This window comes from Eschrichtius robustus, chromosome 6 (genome assembly GCF_028021215.1).
Source record: "Eschrichtius robustus isolate mEscRob2 chromosome 6, mEscRob2.pri, whole genome shotgun sequence".
NCBI classification, from domain to species: Eukaryota; Metazoa; Chordata; class Mammalia; order Artiodactyla; family Eschrichtiidae; genus Eschrichtius; species Eschrichtius robustus.
The window spans coordinates 135,899,682-135,921,404 of NC_090829.1; the positions used below are offsets into that span (position 1 = coordinate 135,899,682).

General features: G+C 41.0%; 1 protein-coding gene across 4 annotated transcripts in view; it reads right to left on the bottom strand.

Moving 5' to 3' along the window:
- Positions 1–1,699: 1,699 nt before the first annotated feature.
- GART (phosphoribosylglycinamide formyltransferase, phosphoribosylglycinamide synthetase, phosphoribosylaminoimidazole synthetase) overlaps positions 1,700–21,723 on the bottom strand; it is a 30,239-nt gene continuing 10,215 nt past the window's right edge. For 3 of the 4 annotated variants that reach the window (XM_068547002.1, XM_068547000.1, XM_068547001.1), the window contains exons 6-22: positions 21,375–21,443; positions 20,036–20,161; positions 19,098–19,185; positions 18,444–18,529; positions 18,087–18,255; positions 14,933–15,164; positions 12,438–12,532; positions 12,038–12,147; positions 11,110–11,308; positions 9,850–10,101; positions 9,537–9,689; positions 7,775–7,981; positions 6,532–6,669; positions 4,968–5,098; positions 4,579–4,720; positions 3,423–3,538; positions 1,700–3,326 (exon numbers count right to left, since the gene is read on the bottom strand). In XM_068547002.1, the coding sequence (XP_068403103.1) occupies positions 3,135–3,326; positions 3,423–3,538; positions 4,579–4,720; positions 4,968–5,098; positions 6,532–6,669; positions 7,775–7,981; positions 9,537–9,689; positions 9,850–10,101; positions 11,110–11,308; positions 12,038–12,147; positions 12,438–12,532; positions 14,933–15,164; positions 18,087–18,255; positions 18,444–18,529; positions 19,098–19,185; positions 20,036–20,161; positions 21,375–21,443 (2,505 nt within the window). In that variant the 3' untranslated portion in view covers positions 1,700–3,134. Of the gene's footprint in view, positions 3,327–3,422; positions 3,539–4,578; positions 4,721–4,967; positions 5,099–6,531; positions 6,670–7,774; positions 7,982–9,536; positions 9,690–9,849; positions 10,102–11,109; positions 11,309–12,037; positions 12,148–12,437; positions 12,533–14,928; positions 15,165–18,086; positions 18,256–18,443; positions 18,530–19,097; positions 19,186–20,035; positions 20,162–21,374; positions 21,444–21,723 lie in introns of those variants that run through there. The other variant, XM_068547003.1, reaches the window with a different exon arrangement.

The window sequence follows — 21,723 nt, forward strand, 5'->3', positions numbered from 1 at the left end:
AGGGCTTTCTCTAGTTGCGGCAAGCGGGGGCCACTCTTCATCGCGGTGCGCGGGCCTCTCACTGTTGTGGCCTCTCTTGTTGTGGAGCACAGGCTCCAGACGCGCAGGCTCAATAGTGGTGGCTCACGGGACCAGTCGCTCCGCGGCATGTGGGATCTTCCCGGACCAGGGCTCGAACCCGTGTCCCCTGCATTGGCAGGCAGATTCTCAACCACTGCGCCACCAGGGAAGCCCTATTTCTTTCCTTTTTATGGCAGAGTAATATTTCATTGTATGGATAGTCTACATTTTATTTTTCAATTCATTAGCTGACATTTGGATTATTTCTACTTATGGCCTTGTGTTGTGGTTAATATAAGCTTTACATGGCTTGAGAAAGAATGGCTATAAGACTGTCTAAAAGAGAATAGTGATGGAAGAGGTAAAATTTATGTATTAGATAATTGGTAAAAAGCAGTTCAGGGAGATAAAAAAGCCAGGAGGAACTGTCAGCATAACATGAACTTAAAAAGAAAAAACAAACAACTGGAATTTTATTAATCTTCCTGAACTACTTGCAGCTGCATCTATCAGGTGACTTGTGCAGCTGGACCTTTGTCAAATGGGGGCTGCTGAGCATGGGAATCCCTTGTTGTCTGGGGCATCCACCATTGTGTGAGAGGCAGTTTTTCTCGTGACAGCCCAAAGGCCATTTTCCTGTTTTCTTTGACCCCCGGCCACGAGAGCAGGGTGAGTGACCTAGACTTGACCAATCAGATAATCCTGCCTGGGCAAGTGACCCAGAGATAGAGGCATTCTGAGTGCATTTTGATTGTGGGAGCAGCTACAAACTGAATGCTCACTGAAGTAGGGCCGAAGGAGCCTGCTGTGGCCATTGCAGCAATGTCCTTGCCAGTCTCTTCCTGGGCGTGATTCTGGCTGTGGTTCTGGCTGCTTAGCATGGGAGAATAGCCAAGAAAATTCTGAAAAAAAGTAATGAGGAGGGACTAGCTGTACCAGTTGTTAAACTTTATTATAATTAAATACCATATTGTACTTATTTTATTTATTTATTTATTTTTGGCCATGCCGCGTGGCTTGTGGGATCTTAGTTCCCCGATCAGGGATTGAACCTGGGTCCTCGGCAGTGAAAGTGCCAAGTTCTAACTACTGGACTGCCAGGGAATTCCCTGTACTTGAGTTATTTTTAAAGTTTATGTATAGTAGTTAAAAATGGTAAAAAATTTAAGAAGGAACAGTTAGAGACTGAAATCTCTTAGAAACTATTATAACATTCCTCTAGAATATTTGGCTTCCTCATCATTTTGGAACTCGCATTTGAATCCTTTTTGATTGTTGTGTGTAACCAGCAGAACTGATTAACAGTTGAACCCTCTTTCCCCTATCCACCCCATCTTTCTACCTGAACACAATGTAGGGGCTCATTTGTATTACTCCTGCTTACACAAATAGAAACAGAGACATCTATAATAAAAGACAAATATCCATATTTATTACATTAATAAAAGACTAACATCTTATTTTCACCCTTCTATGCATTGCCTTTTTCATAACCTAAATGACCTTTTCTCTTTGAGTATCACTATAAATCAACAGCTGCTCACACACTCAACATGTCCAAATAATAGTTTATCACAAACTAGACAGTAGGACACCCTTTCAGCTGACTCCTCTGTCCTTTCAGTATCGTCCCTGCTACTTTCAACTTTTTTTTTTTTGGTTTCTGTCAACCAGATATTTCAGATACACTTTGATTCTTCCTATCATCTGAAGATATTGAATCAGCTACCTTCCATGGTGTCCAGGTTCCTTTTAGTGGATATTAGTGTCTAAATAAGGGCTGGAAAATTGTATTTCTAAAGTCATAAACTCTTACTGATTTTTCTAATTTACCCTGGTACCAGCTTCTACTTTTATTACAGTATATGATTTTATCAACCAGTAACATTTTCCTTTATATCTTCTAACTTTCTAAAAACTTCATAGGATAGTTTGGCATATACATAATAGGTGCTTATTATGTTGAGTGAACTCTCTAGAAAAAAATGAGTCAATTGTTTTTGCAGCAGACACCTATGTGAAATGATGTACCTGGACATCATTTGATGGTAGTTGCTGACTACAGTCAAGGAGAGGTAGGGTAATCTTGGCCAGCTGCCTGGAGAAACTGACTTGCAACAGAGGCAGTGATGAGGGTCTCTTGGCAAAGGTGTCTGTCCTTTTTTCTGGCACTCTGCTTCTCTTGACCCTCTACTCTTTCCTGTATTAAGGCGAGAGTTTACTCTCTTCTGTATATAGCTACTGTAAGAGTCCTGTGCCGTTAAGTTTTGAGTTTAAACTCCAAGGGAGGACTTGAACAGGGCTTCAAGGTACCCTTCCAGTAAGGTGCCCCCCTGTTGGGCAGGCAGAGCTCTTAGGCCACCCTGAAGGTGGCTCAGCAGTCTAAGCCTGGCTGGCTGCCTATGGGCCAGGTGGCCATTCCCTGTTTGCTCAGCTACGACAGAAATGTGGTCCTATGTGTAGGGTCATGCACATGTGCCCAGTATGTCAACCTAGACCTCCCAGTTCCAGAACTGCATATCCACATTAGAAATGACTGGCTAGAGTGGGAAATCATGCAGTCCCATTATACTCTTTACTAGTCTTGAGTAGATTGCCTTCCATCCTCCCAAACTGTGAAGCTAAAATCTGGGTATTACAAAAATTGTCAATTATTAGAGGAATGTGTAATGATATTTCAAAGCACACAGAACATCATCCCTCAGAAATGGGAGCTACGTCAAAATTTTATGACACCAACTTAGGATCAGAATAATTAGAGAAGTCTCAATTAAAATCAGTACAGATACACAATATGGGGAAGAGATATTAACTTATTAGACTTATTAGCTCTTCAAAAAAGAATATAAGAAAGATTAAGTTTTGGTATCATCTTATTTGGCTGAAAGTAAAAGGAATTCTGAATGCCTATTTTGATGATGAACAAAAAGGCCCCAAACAGGTAAAACCTGAAAGACCACTGGAAGCAATACATATATATCTTAGATATCTTTCAGGCTGAGTCCACGATAAAAGTCACCCTGCAAGCAGCTAGAATTCTTTCAAAGCTGGCTCCATTCTTGGATTAGGATGCTTCATTCCTCTTTGACCCAACAGATCTTGCCATTTTCTCCAAGCTGTACAGTTCCACTGGCCACCAGCTGGAGGGCTGAGGGAAATATTTTATGTTCTGCTAATTTTACTCTTTCAGATAGAGTTTCAACAGTGTCACCCCTCTTCACCGGAACAGCTTCTTGTAAAATAATTTGTCCAGCATCTACATCTTCCTGGAGAAGAAAGTGAGAAAGTTTTGAACATTACCTCTGCCAAGTACAATTTACATTAAATACTAATAAGATTTTGGTAGAAAGAGACATACTTACAGCTACAAAGTGCACGGTGCACCCAGTGACAGTGACCCCGGCATCCAGGACTTGTTCATGGGCATTTGAACCCTTAAACGAAGGGAGCAAGGATGGGTGGATGTTGAGCATTTTCCCTGGAAATTAATTAAAACATAGTGGTCAGAATTTAAAAACCCTATGTATTCTGTTAAAGGAACATACACTTTCCTGTCTAGAATCAGGAGTCAATAGGAGCAAGGTTTTTCTAGGATGGGTGTTTTCTTTGTCAAAGACAGAAATGAGGAAAAGTGAAATACACATTCTCATCCAAGGAGGCCCTGGGAGCAGCAGGTTTCTGCCTTGCACAGCTGAAGACACACCGAGGGGCTTCTGAACAGGCGCCTGCAGTGACTCAAAGCTGGATGGGAGGGGTTCTAATCTGGATCATAGGGCTCTTGAAGAAAATTCAGCTTGTCCCTGGCACATAATATTAGAAAGACAGGAGGTTCCTGCCTAGTGTCTATGTGCTTGACTTCTAACCATGAATTGGCATGTTCACATGTGACTAATCCACAGATGCCGGATTAGTCAGTCTGTGTGCCTTATGTCACCAAAAGCATTGCCTGTGGTATATTACACCACAAGTGCTCTAACTATATTCACTTAAGAAAACAAACTCTCCGAAGAGGAAATACATTTACTGACCAAATATGTGCACAAAAAAGAACCACAGGAAGCAGTCAAAACTTCTGTGGGAAAGGCATTAACAGCAGATACTATGTTATCTGGCAACAATGCCTTCCTTTCCATCTTCTGGCAATGGTTCACACTTCCTCAGAAGAGGAACTCTATTTTGGGATACAGAGAGTCACCTTCTCTTGCTTCTGAACAAGTAAAAATAGTCTCTTCCCAATATTTATCCAGAAGATGAAATAGTACGTTTGTAGTAATGTGAAACCAACCTAAGCTACATTAGAAACCGTAATTATAGCAGGCCAGAGAAAACTGATAGAGAGAGCAGGATAATAAATCATTATTCTTTGGGCTAAAGGCAAAGGAAATTCCGTTATGACGTGTGTCAAAATAAACCGTCACAGTAAATACCATGCATGACTGGGATTGTTTGGCAAGTTAACCACCGTATGGCCCATTTTCAGTATATTCCTCAATGTAGTATCAAACAATTTTTGCTTACCATTCCATTTTCTGACAAAGGGGCCAGATAAAATTCTCATGAATCCTGCAAGACAGACTATGTCTGTGGAGAACTCTTCAAGGACTTGGTCTACTGTAGTGTCAAATGCTACACGATTTTTATATAATTTATGATTAATTACCTAGAATAGAAAAAGATAAGTACAATCTGTTTCCAACAAATTACAAAAAATAATTTAAAACTCAACCTTTACATAGACCATACTTCACCTCCTTCTGAAGATAGACGTCATGTCAAGAATTAAGTAATGGACAGGATGAGTATAAAGGCAAGCGCAGCACCCACCCCAAATCCAGGCATCCAAAGAACACTTGGGGGCAGATTATGAGTTTAAATAATCTTGAAAGATACTTTTCAAAGTAACTTACTCTGGTGGGAATTCCGGCTCTTTCTGCTTTATCTAAGCCAGTCACTGCAGCTTTGTTGGAGATCACAACAACAATGTGTGCGGAGCTACTTGGCTCCCTAGTACTGTCTATGAGAGCTTGGAGGTTTGATCCTGAAAAAGGGAGAAAAACACAGGTGAGTGCACACTTCTTTAAAACGTTTATACCATTTTGAATAGGGAATGGTCAAGATTTTTGAATAAAAATGTCTTAGAGGGCTTCCCTGGTGGCGCAGTGGTTGAGAATCTGCCTGCTAATGCAGGGGACACGGGTTCGAGCCCTGGTCTGGGAAGATCCCACATGCCGCGGAGCAACTAGGCCCGTGAGCCACAACTACTGAGCCTGCGCGTCTGCAGCCTGTGCTCCGCAACAAGAGAGGCCACGATAGTGAGAGGCCCGCGCACCGCGATGAAGAGTGGCCCCCGCTTGCCGCAACTAGAGGAAGCCCTTGCACAGAAACGAAGACCCAACACAGCCCAAAAAATAAATAAATAAATAAATAATAATTAAAGGTGCTAATAATTAAAAAAAAAAAAAAGTCTTAGAAAAGATTGGCAAAATATGTGAGGCTTTAAAATTCCGTTCCTCTTAGAACAATGGATTAGTATCTTACAAAAACATAGGCACTCCTGGTTCAAGGATATGTAATTGCTCCTGCAAAACAGTATGATTTAGCATAGCAGTAGAAACAGTATAACATGATTTTAAAACTGATTGATGAGGAATAAGCTGCTTAATTAAGAAAAAAATCAACCCTCTGAAGAAGAACAAACCACTATGACCCTTACAGTAGTTTCTTTGCTTTACCATCAACTTGGGTCTAAAGTATACTGAAACCTTAAAATAGACTTGTAAAGCAATTATACTTCTGGGAAAGTTAACCTAAAGAAATAATCAGATATGCACTTACGAACTTATTGTATATTTAAAAGAATGTTATTAGCAATGTTACTTAAAACAGTGGAGGGAATCCCTGGCCGTCCAGTGGTTAGGACTCTGCTCTCACTGCTGAGTGCCTGGGTTCAATCCCTGGTCAGGGAACTAAGATCCCACAAGCCGCATGGCGTGGTGCAAATAAAAAAAATAAAAAATTTAAAAAAAAAAGGAAAAAAGAATCATACTATATCCATCCATATGAGAGAATACAATGCTCTTAGTACTTTACCCCGCTGTCTGTAAGAGTAAAACACAAATTTTGTATTGCTACTATTAACGATTTTAAAAAGCCTCAACTATCCTAAGACTTTTCAACTACAAAGCTATGATTCAAAAGAAGTTGGAATTTCCATTGTCTTTTCTAGCTTCTCTCTCTTCAGCCATATTCCCAACACCCTCTACTTTTCCTTTAGAAGCTGTTTCAAATGCCTGAGAAAAGTGGAAAGACTGAGGATGTAGAAAAGATAACACTCCTTAATGATACCTAGCCCCAGTACTGAGAGTGTTCTCACAGTCGGAAGGAGGGTTTTTTTTGGGGGGGGGTGGTGTGGGTGGGAGAAAAGGAAGAGCATTTCTACAGCTCTGTAGTAAAGAGGAAGCCACAACTCACCTGTCCCAGATATTAAGACAGCTACTCTTGCCTTTTTTGGTTGAACAGAGAAATGATTTTTCAGGGTGCCATACTCCAATACTGATCCATTTATTTGCATGGTTTCAATCAGATGCTTGACTTTCACACGAGGAGAACCTTTGTTTCAAACACACCCAATAAATAAAAAAAGAACAACTGTGAATTAACAGTAATATGGAAAGAGAAGTGTTCTATAAAAACTTTAGAGTACTGTATTTTATTCTGAAAGTAAGATATGCAAGGACTAAAATAATAGGTTTGCTTTACTTATCGTCACTCATTCATACAAACTTCCTGATGGTGAACATATGTAACTGCCCACTTCAACTAAAAGCTACAGCACTATATCTAGACATAAAGTGGATATGTTACTGCCTGCCAGTGTTCTGTCTTCCCTTTCCTGCAAGTCTTGCATCCACAATAGTGCTATGACCTCTTGGCTTCAAGGGTAGGCATGTGACCCAAGCAAGGCCATTCAAAGACTTGATATAGGATGTTGAGAAAGAGAGGGCCTCTCTTACTGCAATGTGAGTTGAAGGATGTGGGCTCAAGACATCTTTCCGGTATTTGGAGAGCCTGCCTGAAAATGAAAGCCACACAATAAAGGGATGAAAGGCAGATACAGACAAAATAAACAAGCCTTGACATCTCTGTTAGAGAATCTGAGTTGGTTTTCTGTCAATCTGCCAATTTCTAGTACTTCTAACAGAGTTCTGAGTCATACACAGTACTGGTCAGGGTGCTTGCTCACTACTCCTTGAATTGAGCTGAACCACAAAGCAGAGCCTGAGACAAGGTCTTACATGCGAGGTGATTACTTTGGGAAGTGATCCTAGGGAACCAGAATGAGGATGGGGAAAAGCCAATATAAGAGTGTTATTAAAGTGGTCACCACTGTGGGCAATTGGGGCTTGATTCCACTGAGAACCTCAAAGGAGCCATGTAGACTGTGCCTCAGAACCGCTCCCTTCTTCTGTCCCTAAAGTGGGCATTTATTCACTAGTTCTCACCCCGCTGGTCAAGGGTTGTCCTGCAGGGTGTAGTTGTGCATATGTGACTGCTACACAGAGGTGTCAGAGCCCTGAGGCAGAAGTGAAGAGATGAGTGCTATTACTGGCATGGGTGTTTTCATGTTACAGCTGCGTAAAGACAGCTGCCATATCAATGGCTTGAAATGGAGCAACTAAATATACCGAAGAGCAACTAAATAAGGAACAGTTACCTTCAGGACATGCAACCACTCTGCCGATCACCCAGGCTTCTTCCTTGTGCTGCTGAATATCCTGCAGAATCTGCTGTGTCAGATCCTTTGATACCACAAGGGCAGCCCCAATCCCACAGTTAAATGTTCTGGCCATCTCTTCTTCAGAGAGGTGTCCTTCCTGCTGTAACCACGAGAAGATCCTGGGGATCCTCCAGGTCTGGGCATCTGAAAACAGGCAAGAGTTGTTCAATTAACCTATTATTGACACAAAGTATAGAAGTATGTACATATACAAACCTATGGAAATTAAAACCAGCACTGCTATTTTATAGAGGGTAAAACTATAAACTGGCCTTTCAGAAGTTTTTTGGGGATCCATTTGTACCTCAGGCATTAAGAACACTTTTCTTGTCACGCTTGGCCAGTATTCACAATTGAGCGAAGTTTTGTGCTGCGTTAACTAACCAGATTCTTAGAAATCCCCTAATGAATTAGATGCTCTAATGGCTGAATTCCAGTAAAGGTGGGCCTACTACCCTTTTGTGAATGAGAAAAAAAAAACAACTAGATTTAGGTGTAAGAACATATCCTCTAATACAACAAAAATCTCTAATAAAAAATTTTAGGTAATACCTATATAGACACACACATAAAATTCTTTTTTTTTTGGCCCTGCTGCATAGCTTGCAGGATCTTAGTTCCCCAACCAGGGACTGAAACCGGCCATTGCAGTGAAACCACTGAGTCCTAACCAGTGGACCACCAGGGAATTCCCAACCAATAAGTTTCCTGAAACAGCAATCTTCACTCATTGTCTCTGTATCTCTGCCATCATCCCCCACTCCAATATATGGGGGTTGGTATCTATCCTCACCAAGCTGCTTTTTGACACTGCTAACCAGTGTCATGTTGAAATCCTTGCTCGGAGTTGATACTTTTACATGGTTTACTGCCTGATTTTGACTATTCTTTTTTAGAAATTCTACCTCTGCCAAACTTTAAGGTGGGTGGAATATTGAGGAACAACCTTTTGGTCCCTCCTATTCTCTTTGCGATTAACTATTACTACCTGCATATAAGTACCCAACTTAACTTCTGCTCACAAAAACACTACAATAAATACTTCAAAGATTTAAAACACTGTATTTCCACTTCCTATTCCAAATCTACTCACCTACTAAACTAGAAACTTGGGACTTCTTTTTTCCTTCTAAGCACAAAATGATTCTCCAATCTGTTTCCCTTCTCTATGCCTTGGTTCAGGTCTCCTTTATCCCCTGCAGGGACGATTTAATAACTACCACTTCCCTTCCCAGCATGTTCCTGATTCCATCTTGAAAGAGCTTGAGCTTACTGACCCCCTTGGAGAATCTGCTTAAAGAATTTCATCTAAGTCAATTACACGAGGACTTTATGCCTTATAAACATGGCTAATGAAGCGAGAAAAGGCGGAAAAGGGTCAGTCCTATTTTTTCCCCAAGAAGCCCCAATGATTTAAGAATTTTCCAGGCAAGGACTTCCCTGGTGGTCCAGTGGCTAAGACTCTGCACTCCCAACGCAGGGGGCCCAGGTTTGATCCCTTGTCAGGGAACTAGACCCCACATGCCGCAACTAAGACCTGGCGCAGCCAAATAAATAAATAAATAAATAAATAAAATATTTTAAAAAAGAATTTTCCAGGTATAATCATATGTGTACTAACTACCCATAAAGTTTCCTTCCACAATGTATTTTTTCTCATAACAGTTTTCTGAGCAAACGTTCTTTTTAGCAATCTTACCTAAATCCACCCCAAATTTCTGAGGTAGGACTCTGGGGATGTTTTCTAGCAATCCTCCACCGGTAATATGTGCAAAGGCCTTAACATGTCCTGAACGCAGGACAGGTAACAGTGAATGGCTGTAGATTCTGGTTGGAGTTAGAAGTAAGTCACCTGTATATTAGAAAGATGAGACAAAAACTTAGTCTATGAATATAAAACCAAAACATATGCAATTTGTTCCATTCTAACTTTAAGTAACGAAAGCCTAACCCAAACTAAGTGGTTGCTCAGACATTTCCAAGCAGGAGAGTTTAAATGTGAGTATGTTTACCTAAGGCCTGGCCACCACAGCCATCAGGTGCTGGAGAGGAGTACTGAAGGGAAGATTTCGCTACAATTTTCCTCACAAGGCTAAATCCATTGCTGTGAAGACCAGATGAAGCTATTCCAATAACAGCGTCTCCTTCAGTGATTCTTTCCAGGTGAGGGAGTTTCTGGTCCCGCTCCATTGCACCAACGGCAAAACCGGCTAGATCATACTCTCCAGGAGGGTACATGTCAGGCATTTCTGCCGTTTCACCTCCTGGCAGAAAGAGAAAACAAGAGCAAAGAAATCACCGAATACTTATAAACCTGTCTAGGAAGTAGTGACACCAGCTACTCTTCATATGAACAATTAAACAAAAGCTGTATTCTGCAAACATCTAAGCATGATTTCAGGGGAAATAGCACTAATTTCCACAAAGGGTGAGTATAGCCTCCAAACATCATTATTTTTACGGGATGAACACTCAGTTGAATATAACACCATTTCTCCAGCAGTTTAGTTTCAGAAATGCTTTCACCTATATTTGATCTTTACAATCACTCTATGTTCCAATAATGGTACAGGCTTAGAGAAGTGATTTAATCAGACCTGCCTAACTCTAAATGCCCTGGCCTAAAAAATATGTCATAGTTCATATTACCACCATATTGTGTAAAGACAGGGTCTAGGCAGGCAGATCCAAATTAGGAACTGTTCTAAAAGATGGTTGAAAGGCAATTTTGGCTTTTGGGACATACTAGTCCACAGAAATGGTAATATAAAATAGGTAGTTTTGTTCCTTGGTCAACCTACAAATTAATTTTGTTCAAAATTCTCATGTATGTATTTAATATTTCTGTAAACCTTGGGTACATTTTATTCTTAGTGTCATTTCTGTGGGAAAATAAGGCTTAAGTTAAGATTCAGAAAGCCAAGAACCGATCTGCCTCTGCTGCAGGGCCATAAGGAGGAAACAACCCCCTACCCTGTCTGTCCAGGAGGCCACTGAGAGAGATGGGAGTGAAATGGTGGCTGAGGATCAGGGAGAAAGATGAGGCCTGGGTGATGGTGGAGGAGTATGAGTCTCAGTCTGGGGACCAACCCTTGAGGGGAGGGTTTGAGGGCACAAAGGTCTAAGTTTTCCTTAGGTGGTATCATCTATATTTTACTTGCCTCATCTTGTGACACATAGTTTGTCTCGTTAGGTCTACTGGTAACCGATCATGTTTGTACATAGGGCTGAAACACATAAGAAGGATGCGTGATTAAAATAGATGATCATACCGAGGAGAGCACATCCGGCTTTTTTACAAGCTTTAGCGATTCCAGCAACAACAGCTTCAGTCGTACTGGGGTCAAGTTTTCCACAGGAAAAGTAATCGAGGAAAAAGAGGGGCTCCGCTCCTTGTGCCAGGATATCATTTACACACATCGCAACCAAATCTTGACCAATGGTTTCATGTTTATGGCACTGCTGGGCAATCTACAGAAGAATATAAACATCCACATAAGCGAATAAGCTCCAAACTATATCTTGTCAATTATCAGTGGAGGCTAACAATATTACTGACTTTTGGCTAGGTGCTCTGAACACCTAAAGACAAAAGAACACTATATTCCGATAAGCTACTTGGTCCGAAAGTATTCCCTTTTTTCCCCTAAGATAACCCTTCTATCTGGATATAGCCTCACCAACACTGTGTTATTAGAAACACGTAGCTATTGTAGCCAACTGTATGATTACTTGGTGTGGTTCTCTTTAGTGCATATATGTCAAGAGGGGAAAGATATGTATTTTATTTGTTTATTTATTTATGGCTGCGTTGGGTCTTCGTTGCTGCACGTGGGCTGTTGCGGTGAGCGGGGGCTACTCTTCGTCGCGCTGCGCGGGCTTCTCATTGCACTGGCTTCTCTTGTCGTGGAGCACGGGCTCTAGGCGTGCGGGCTTCAGTAGTTGTGGCACGCGGGCTCAGTAGTTGTGGCTCACGTGCTGTAGAGTGCAGGCTCAGTAGCTGTGGCGCACGGGCTTAGGTGCTCCGCGCATGTGGGATCTTCCCGGACCAGGGCTTGAACCCGTGTCCCCTGCATTGGCAGGCGGATTCTTAACCACTGCACCACCAGGGAAGTCCCGAAAGATATGTATTTGATACACAGTAAATTCTTTCATATCTTTCATAAAAGGCCTTTACTCACATAGGTGGTGTCTGATTACCTTCAGTTTAGTTCCAGTGCCATCTGTTCCACAGGCCAGAAGAGGATCGTTGAAACCGGCTGCTTTCAAATCAAAAAGACCAGCAAAACCTCCAAGATCAACATCACAGCCTGTTGGAGAGAAAATTAATTACTTGCTGCATTTCAACAGCAAAGAGTTGATCAAGAAAGCAGATATTAAAGGGGCATACATATCCTTTTGAGTTTAAGATCATGGATAAGAAATGCTTTTAATGTTAGAGATAAGAAAGCAGAACACTGTGAGTTTGGCTTAAATAGGGCAAGACTTACAGCAACTTGGCATTAATCTGGAACATTTTCCTCAGTAAACTACAAAGCACAAATCAATACACAATGTTTGTCACAGTTGATGAACTAGCAAAGGACAGACTCTGACTTACCTGGTCTGGAGGTGGCTTTGGCTAAAGGCTTAATTTTCTTGACCAGCATATTTCCAGCTGCAATGTCTACCCCAGATTCCTTGTAAGTCAGGCCCCTAAAGAGTTTAAAAAAAACAAAGACATCACCTAAATGCCAGGGAAGAATCATTTTAACCTTAAAATATTATTTAAAGCAGAAGATATCACTAGTGATTTTCATATCCCCCAATACGCTGGGCCATATCCAGAGATTTTGATTTAGCTGGTCTAGGGCCGGTCCTAGGAATTGAAATGTGTTTAAACAACCTCCTCAGTTGATCATCACTGTTTGGAACTTCACTATTTGTAACTACTTCTCTAACTTAACTATTTCTTCCAGAAGTACTTGTCACAGGCAGTTAAATATACCAATATTTGGCCGTAATATTTCTCTGTTCAATTTTGATATGGGAAGGAAAGGACTGCCAAAACGGAGTCAAAAAAGTGAAAATTAGGATTTTAAGAACTCTACAAAGAAATCCCTCAATAATGAAACTGAGCCCTTACTGCAATAATAGAGAACTGTATTAGTTTCCTTATAGCTAAAGACAGTAAGAAATAAGATTTTAAAAACTCTAAAAAAAGCAAAACCAGGTAATGATATTCAGTGCATCATTTCCATCTATAATAGTGCCAACAAGTTGGAACAGTACATTTAGAGATCAAGTTTATAAATGGCAATGTGACTTCATTAGTCTTGCCTTACAAAAATGACAACTCTGGACTAGTGGGATTCAGGGATACGTGAAGAAATATGTCAAGTTTTATTAGAAGCAAGGTGCCAGGGTACAGACTTGAGAGAAATCTGGCAGTTAACTCCAATAAAGTTAGCAGTCTGGGGTCACGCTTAGATAGGAAACGAAGTTCTACTGGTTAAAAACAACTCTTTTGTCAGGTAGCAACTGGCACTGTAGCCTCTCATCTTCTTCATCTTTAAAGAATTAGATGAGTATTAAGATTTCAAGTCCCTTGAAATAGGTCATTTCAATAGAATCTAGTCATTTTAAAATAAATAAAATTTTAGCATGGTATTTTAATGTTCAAAAAAAAATTCCATTATTTAACCTTAAAAAATTTGCCTATCAGTAACAGTGTAACTTGAATTAAGTTGCTAAAAATTTCTCATTTTGTCCTAAAACACATTTATTTCTCATAGATGAACTCAATGAGCAATAGTAATTGTGATGAGATCAAAACACCCACATTTGCAGTTAATAGTTCATTGATTTTTACAAAGGAATAGTTAGTTGTATATGACAATAAGTGAATCAATAAAGGGTTACAAAATACATTTCAGTAATAAGTATATATGCAGTGGCCAAATGAGATGGCCAAAATTTATAGTATAATTAAATAAAGTTGCAAAGTTAGACGACCAATATTTTCATCTTGAATTCTTTGACAAAATCATGAACTAAGATAAATACAACAGGGACTTCCCTGGTGGTGCAGTGGTTAAGAATCCGCCTGCCAATGCAGGGACACAGGTTCGCGCCCTGGTCCGGGAAGATCCCACACGCCGTGGAGCAACAAACCCCATGTGCCACAGCTACTGAGCCTGTGCTCTAGAGCCCGAGAGCCACAACTGCTGAGCCCGCGTGCCACAACTACTGAAGCCTGTGCACCTAGAGCCCATTCTCTGTAACAAGGAGCCTGTGCACCACTACAAAGAATAGCCCCTACTCGCCGCAACTAGAGAAAGCCCACGTGCAGCAATGAAGACTCAATGCAGCCGAAAATAAATAAGTAAAAAAAAGATAAATACAACAGTAATATATAAATATATGATAACTCAAGGAATAAAAATCCCTTCCCCCATCTTTATTGATGAATAATTGACAACTGATTGCATGTATCTAAAACGTACAATGTGAAAAAATCTTTCAACAGCACTGATCTTATTGAGCTTTTCAAACATGAGCTACCATGAAGTTTTTTCCATTTCATTTGAATATTGCTGTAACTAGTAGTTTCAATTCAAACTAAATGCAAATCAAAATCAGATCAGTCGGGCTTCCCTGGTGGCACAGTGGTTAAGAATCCACCTGCTGATGCAGGGGACATGGGTTCGAGCCCTGGTCTGGGAAGATCCCACATGCCACGGAGCAACTAAGCCCGTGAGCCACAACTACAGAGCCTGCACTCTAGAACCCGCGAGCCTCAACTACTGAAGCCTGCACACCTACAGCCTGTGCTCCGCAGCAAGAGAAGCCACCACAATGAGAAGCCCGTGCACCGCAACAAAGAGTAGCCCCCCCTCACCACAACTAGAGAAAGCCCACACCAGCAACGAAGACCCAACGCAGCCAAAAATAAAATAAATAAAATAAATAAATTTATATATATATAAAAAAATCAGATCAGTCTCATAGAGTTAAGAATATAGAATGACTTAGTACAGGGTTAATGGAGTTTTCTACATCGCCATTTATGCCAGTTCTGAAGCTGTGCTATAATCACCTTGGTCAGAAGTTTACCTGGGCTGCTGGAGGAAAGCTATGGCACGATAGCCAATGTCGTTCCTATAAATGGCTCCCTCAAACTTTATAGCAGCTAGTCCTTTCTTGGCTCCTTCAAGGGCTGAGATGAGATTTTCCCGGATGGCCGTTACTGTAAGGACCCTACCCCCATTAGTCACCACTTTGCCATCTTTTAGGGCAGTGCCTGCTTGGAACACCTCTAGTCCTAAAGCTTGAGCCTCAGGAAACCCTGTAAGAGAGCATATTTGACATATCAATTGCAGTAATAATATTCTACACTGTGGCTTATAATTTCCAGAAGTTTTTTTTTAAATAAAATCTTTGTTTCACTTAAATGAATCTTCACAAGAATCCTATCAGAAAGGAATTAATGTAATATAATAGTAAATACAGCCTTTCTCCTAAGAACAGTCTGTTCTGCTCTAGGGTGACAACTGTATTACTAAAACCTTGTGTTATCATAAATCTCATGTAAGAATGATTATTTCAATAAGGAAGGAAAAAAAAAAGAAGCTAAGCCCTGAAAAGTTTGAAACTAGAAGCATAAAGTTATTTTCTCCTGAAAAGTTAAAAAAAAGAAAAAATTAACAAAACCTAAACATCATGAATAAATCCTGCATTTGATCACATTTTTTACTGAAGAGTAAAAGAATTTCTTTTTGCTTTATCATAGCCAACTAAATAAAGCTGCTTTCTTTTTTAAAAAAACCAATAAGATCATTGCAATGCAAAACATATTCTTAATCTTTTCCCTAATAAAACAATTGTAAAATTTTAAGACAAATATGATTTAAATTAGGTTTTGGGCTCCACCTAAAAGAAAATCCCTGGCTTCATTTTTTCTTTTGGCTGCGTTGGGTCTTCGTTGCTGTGTGTGGGCTTTCTCTAGTTGCAGGGAGTGGGCTCAGTAGTTGTGGTGCGCGGGCTCTAGGGCGTGCAGGCTTCAGTAGTTGTGGCTCGCGGGCTCTAGAGCACACGCTCAGTAGTTGTGGTGCACGGGCTTAGTTGCTCCACGGCAAGTGGGATCTTCATGGACCAGGGCTCGAATCCATGTCCCCTGCACTGGCAGGCGGATTCTTAACCACTCTGTCACCAGGGAAGTCCCCTGGCTTCATTTTCTTTTGAATTAGTTTTAAGATCTCACATACGTTATTTTACATTTAAAATATTATTAGACTGTGTTTTCTAAATTCTGAAATGACCAACATGGACAGTTTATACAAAGACAACCTCTTAATTAAAAAGAAATTTTTTTTTCCTTATTAATTTATTTATTTTTGGCTGAGTTGGGTCTTTGTTGCTGTGTGCGGGCTTTCTCTATTATGTGGCGAGTGGGTGCTACTCTCTGTTGTGGTGCATGGGCTTCTCACTGAGGTGGTTTCTCTTGTTGCGGAGCACGGGCTCTAAGCTCATGGGCTCTAGAACACAGGCTCAACAGTTGTGGTGCACAGGCTTAGTTTCTCCATGGCAAGTTGCTCGGTGGCATGTGGGATCTTCCCGGACCAGGGCTCGAACACATGTCCCCTGCACTGGCAGGCGGATTCTTAACCACTGTGCCAGCAGGGAAGTCCCCCCGAAAAAAACTTTCATATCCCTAGTTTGTCCTTTTCCATTTCTCTCTTTTTTTTTTTTTAAGATTGATTGATTGATTGATTGCTATGTTGGGTCTTCGTTTCTGCGCTAGGGCCCTCTCCAGTTGCGGCAAGAGGGGGCCACCCTTCATCACGGTGCGTGGGCCTCCCACTATCGCGGCCTCTCCTGTTGCAGAGCACAGGCTCCAGATGCGCAGGCTCAGCAGTTGTGGCTCACGGGCCCAGCCGCTCCGCAGCATGTGGGATCCTCCCAGACCAGGGCTCGAACCCGTGCCCCCTGCATTAGTAGGCAGACTCTCAACCACTGTGCCACCAGGGAAGCCTCCATTTCTCTTTTAGTACCATATTTGGTAATCTGTTAATACACATCTTCCCTAAGTGTTTTTTTTTTTTTGCTGTATCAAATTTTCTGTAAAACAATTTTTTTATTGTAGTTGATTTATAATATCGTGTCTTCTCTAGGTGTTTTTATTTTTATTTTTTCAAAATATTTATATATTATTTATTTATTTTGGCTGCTCTGGGTCTTAGTTGCGGCATGCAGGCTCTTAGTTGCGGCACGCGTGCGGGATCTAGTCCCCTGACCAGGGATTGAACCTGGGCCCCCTGTATAGGGAGCGCAGTCTTACCCACTGGACCACCAGGGAGGTCCCTCCAGGTGTTTTTATAACATAGGGGCATTCAGTCACAGGTACTCAAGTATCTGGTGGTATCAGTAACACCCAATATTGGGGTGTCAGAAATAACTATGACACTTGTCACCCCAATCTTAGGGAAATTTCATCAATACAAAAGATCTTGATTCTATTCCTTCCCTTTCTTCATTTTAAAAGGCAATCAGCTCCTAACTGCCCAGCTGCCATGTGTGGGATGCACAGGGCAATGGACTTACTGTCTGGGTAAGACAGTAAATAGGGTGTTTGAATCAAACACAGTATTGGGGTATTAAGGGAGGCCAAATGACAGCCTGCTAGGGATTTTAAAGGTCTGGTGTTGGCCTTATGGTGCTGGAACTTATTTAGCATTTTAAAACACTGCTTTATCTAGCATCATTTAACTAGATGCCTCACCTCCTATAATGAGAAACAGAAGAGAAGGCTATACTTCCGAAACTTTTAATTCTGCCATCAAAGTGACCATGGGGTGCACTGCAAACTGGGGGGTTAATTTGTGATCATTCAGAGATCAAGCCCTGAAATTTTCTCCTTGATGTAATTTATATTAAAGTTCCTCCAACTCTCATACATTCCTATTATCTTCCTGGCTCTTGGAGGATGGATGAGAAAGGCAGCTCTGGGTGATTCTCTGGAAACTTAGCTAGGCCCACTTAAGTCTTCACTGTGCAGGAAGAGAAACGGACGGCAGTTCTTTAAATACAGTAATTTTGGATATCTGGACACCCATATCCAACAAGCAACATGGTTATGTTAAAAACCCCTGAAAGGTTACTGATGTCTCTACACCCTTAAAAGGAACACAACATTGAATGGGACAAAGGCCTACTGTGGTACTGGTCACTTGTCACATTGCGATCCAACCTGTTGTTCTCTGATATTCACCTGTTATCTCTACACCCTTGGTGTAGTCTCCTGGATAACCTTTACTTGCCATGACCACAGTTACGGCAGTGCGGTTGTCAAGCCAAACAGGCAGAGATGTACAGAGCAGGCCATCTAAGGTAGACTGAATCACTTCATAAAGGTCACTTTTAAGAAGTGGGAGGATCACCTGGAAAAACATAATCAACACGGCAACTGAGAGAAATTTCAGTTGTCCTTAGACATTTTATTCACTGGGGTACCAGAACTTGCATATGTTTCTCAAAGGTAATTATTTCAAGGCTGATAAATCCTAAGATTAAAACAGCACACATATTCTACAAAGTAACACTTTATATTATTATCTTTATTACTCACTTGGCACTCTGGATCACCAAAACGGCAATTAAACTCCAGAACTTTTGGGCCGTCCTTGGTCAGCATTATACCAGCATAGAGGATACCTTTGTTAAAATATGGAAAAAAAAAAAAATCTATAATGAAGACATTGTATTGTGACTATGAAAATCAGAATATAAACTTATAGTACTGAAAGTTTTGGAATGACCGTAACAAATGTTATAACAGTGGTCAATTAAGAAAAGAAAATGGTGGGCTTCCCTGGTGGCGCAGTGGTTAAGAATACACCTGCCAATGCAGGGGACATGGGTTCGAGCCCTGCTGGGAAGATCCCACACGCCGTGGAGCAACTAAGCCCATGCACCACATCTACCGAGCCTGCGCTCTAGAGGCCACGAGCCACAACTACTAAGCCTGTGTGCCACAACTACTGAAGCCTGGGCACCTAGAGCCCGAGCTCCGCAACAAGAGAAGCCACCGCAATGAGAAGCCCGCGCACTGCAACGAAGAGTAGCCCCTGCTTGCAGCAACTAGAGAGAGAAAGCCGCGCACAGCAACAAAGACCCAATGCGGCCAAAAATAAATAATAAATAAATAAATAAATTTATAAAAAAAGAAAATGGTGTAAACTTACTCTATAAATAATGTCCACAATGACATCAATATGCTTACCTGCATATGGCACACCCTCCTGCTGCATGCCATCCACTGTCCTCTGAAGAATAGTATTTTTAATTTTTAGCAACAAATCCTTAGAAACCTGGGGAACATAGAGACATATTTAAATGTAACTGGTATTAAACTGAAAAAGTCCTCGCCCACACTGAGGCTCCTTTGTATACTTACAGTATATTCTATGCATACCTCATTAGCCTATAAATTGAGAATCTAGAGTTTATAAATTAATTGTAGAAATTATTGCACATGCATGCCGCAACTAAGAGTCCGCAACTGAGACCCAGTGCAGCCAAAATAAATAAATAAATAAATAAATTTTTTTTTTTAAGTAAAAAATATATATAAATAAAATCACTTTTACTAAACGGTAGTTTTAATACACGAAGTCTAAAGTAAACCCTGTTTGGTTTTTAATCTTTTAGTTAAGAAAAATATCTAAAAGGCACTATATTATTAGCACAAACAATTATAACTATCAGCAGTGAAAGGAAATGGGTGAGTTTCTGAAGTGCTAATCTATTTATAATATGCTCAATGCATATTTTCCATAAACATTGTCAAGGAATTGTTTGGAAACATGCTCTATCCGTTATGAAGTAGAAAGACTAGAAGAACAAATGACAGTCTGACTTGGTTCTCAATTCACCATACCCACTCTTACTGAGCACTTATGTATAGGGCCCTGGATATCCAAAGATGAATAAGGAGGGGCTAGAAGGATCTGTTCAATCGATACTTAAGTTAGTTTCTCAAAGGCTTTTAGAAAAGGTTAGTTTTAGAGTGAGACCAGAAGAGACACTTTTCATTTAACAGGAAAACCAATTTGCTGATTAGTAATATCATTTACAGAAAGAAAAAACAGAAAAGTGTCTTAAGAGCTCTTTGAGAAGACCAAACGACTACGGAACTTCAGCTGAGCCTCTGGGAAGTACCTGAGGTGCTGGACAACAGGCTCCCATTCCCCCTGTGTTGGGGCCCTGATCTCCCTCCAGCAGTCGCTTATGGTCCTGTGCTGGGGGCATGGGGGCCACAGTCTTTCCATCAGTGAAGCACAGACACTGTAGAGAAAACAAACGGTCCACTTAACCTTAAATGCCAATAAGTAAAAAAATAATTTAATAAGGAGAACTATATGTACCTTAACTGTAATTAGAGGAAAAGTTTTCTTTTTTAAAGTAAAATGATTTAAAACATAAATAACCCTAAGTTTCCTAGATGGAGAATCAAAAGATCCTGTATACTCTGTTCTGAAGGATCTGTAATTTTTGAGCTAGGTTGGGGGGGAAAAAAAAAAAATCAAGCTACTCTCAAAGTAAAAAATTTCAACCTTTCCCCCGTTTAAATAATGGGTGATATAAGTCCAATTTGCCTACTGCTACACTGGGGATGATTAAAAGAAGATAAATTCTTTGGACTTCCCTGGTGGTGCAGTAGTTAAGAATCTGCCTGCCAATGCAGGGGACACGGGTTCGAGCCCTGTTCTGGGAAGATCCCACATGCTGCGGAGCAACTAAGCCCATGTGCCACAACTACTGAGCCTGCGCTCTAGAGCCCGCGAGCCACAACTGAGCCCGAGAGCCACAATCACTGAGGCCGTGTGCCACAACTACTGAAGCCTGCACGCCTAGAGCCCGTGCTCTGCAACAAGAGAAGCCACCGCAATGAGTAGCCCCCACTCTCAGCAACTAGAAAAAGCCCGCGCAGCAACAAAGACCCAACGCAGCCAAAAATAAATAAATAAGTTTGTATATTAAAAAAAAGAAGATAAATTCTTTTTTTTAATATTTATTTATTATTTTTTTCTTTTTTCTTTAAAATTAATTAATTAATTAATTTATTTTTGGCTGTGTTGGGTCTTCGTTTCTGTGCGAGGGCTTTGTCCAGTTGCGGCGAGCGGGGGCCACTCTTCATTGCGGTGCGCGGGCCTCTCACCATCGCAGCCTCTCTTGTTGCGGAGCACAGGCTCCAGACGCGCAGGCTCAGTAGCCGTGGCTCACAGGCCTAGCTGCTCTGTGGCATGTGGGATCTTCCCAGACCAGGGCTCGAACCCGTGTCCCCTGCATTGGCAGGCAGATTCTCAACCACTGCGCCACCAGGGAAGCCCTCTTTTTTCATTTGTATCCGAAATACTAAACGTATACAAATTCCTGTGTAACTGCTCAGTTTATGCTCTTGGATGAAGCGACCAGAGTAAACCAAGCCTTTTTTGGGATCATAGGTCAGATAACACAGCTTATACTCTGTAAAAGTCCAAAAGATGAATATACGTACAGACACCTCTTCTCCTTCAAGAAGTTCTTCAATGACAGTTGTTTCTCCAGCTTCTCCAAAAGGTTTATCCTTATTGTCGATAAAAACAAAGAGAGAAATAAATTATAAGCTTTTATTATTTACTTAATTGGCTGTTGTCATTTTGCACCATTTGTATTATGAACCAACGCACTAGTATTAATAATTTCTCTTTCTCTTTCTGAAAGCTGCAAAGGAACATATATGAATGTTTCCTATTTTTATTTTATTTATTTATTTGTGGCTGCACTGGGTCTTCACTGGTGCGCGCAGGCTTTTCTCTGGTTGCCCCGAGCGGGGGCTACTCTTCGTTGTGGTGCGCGGGCTTCAG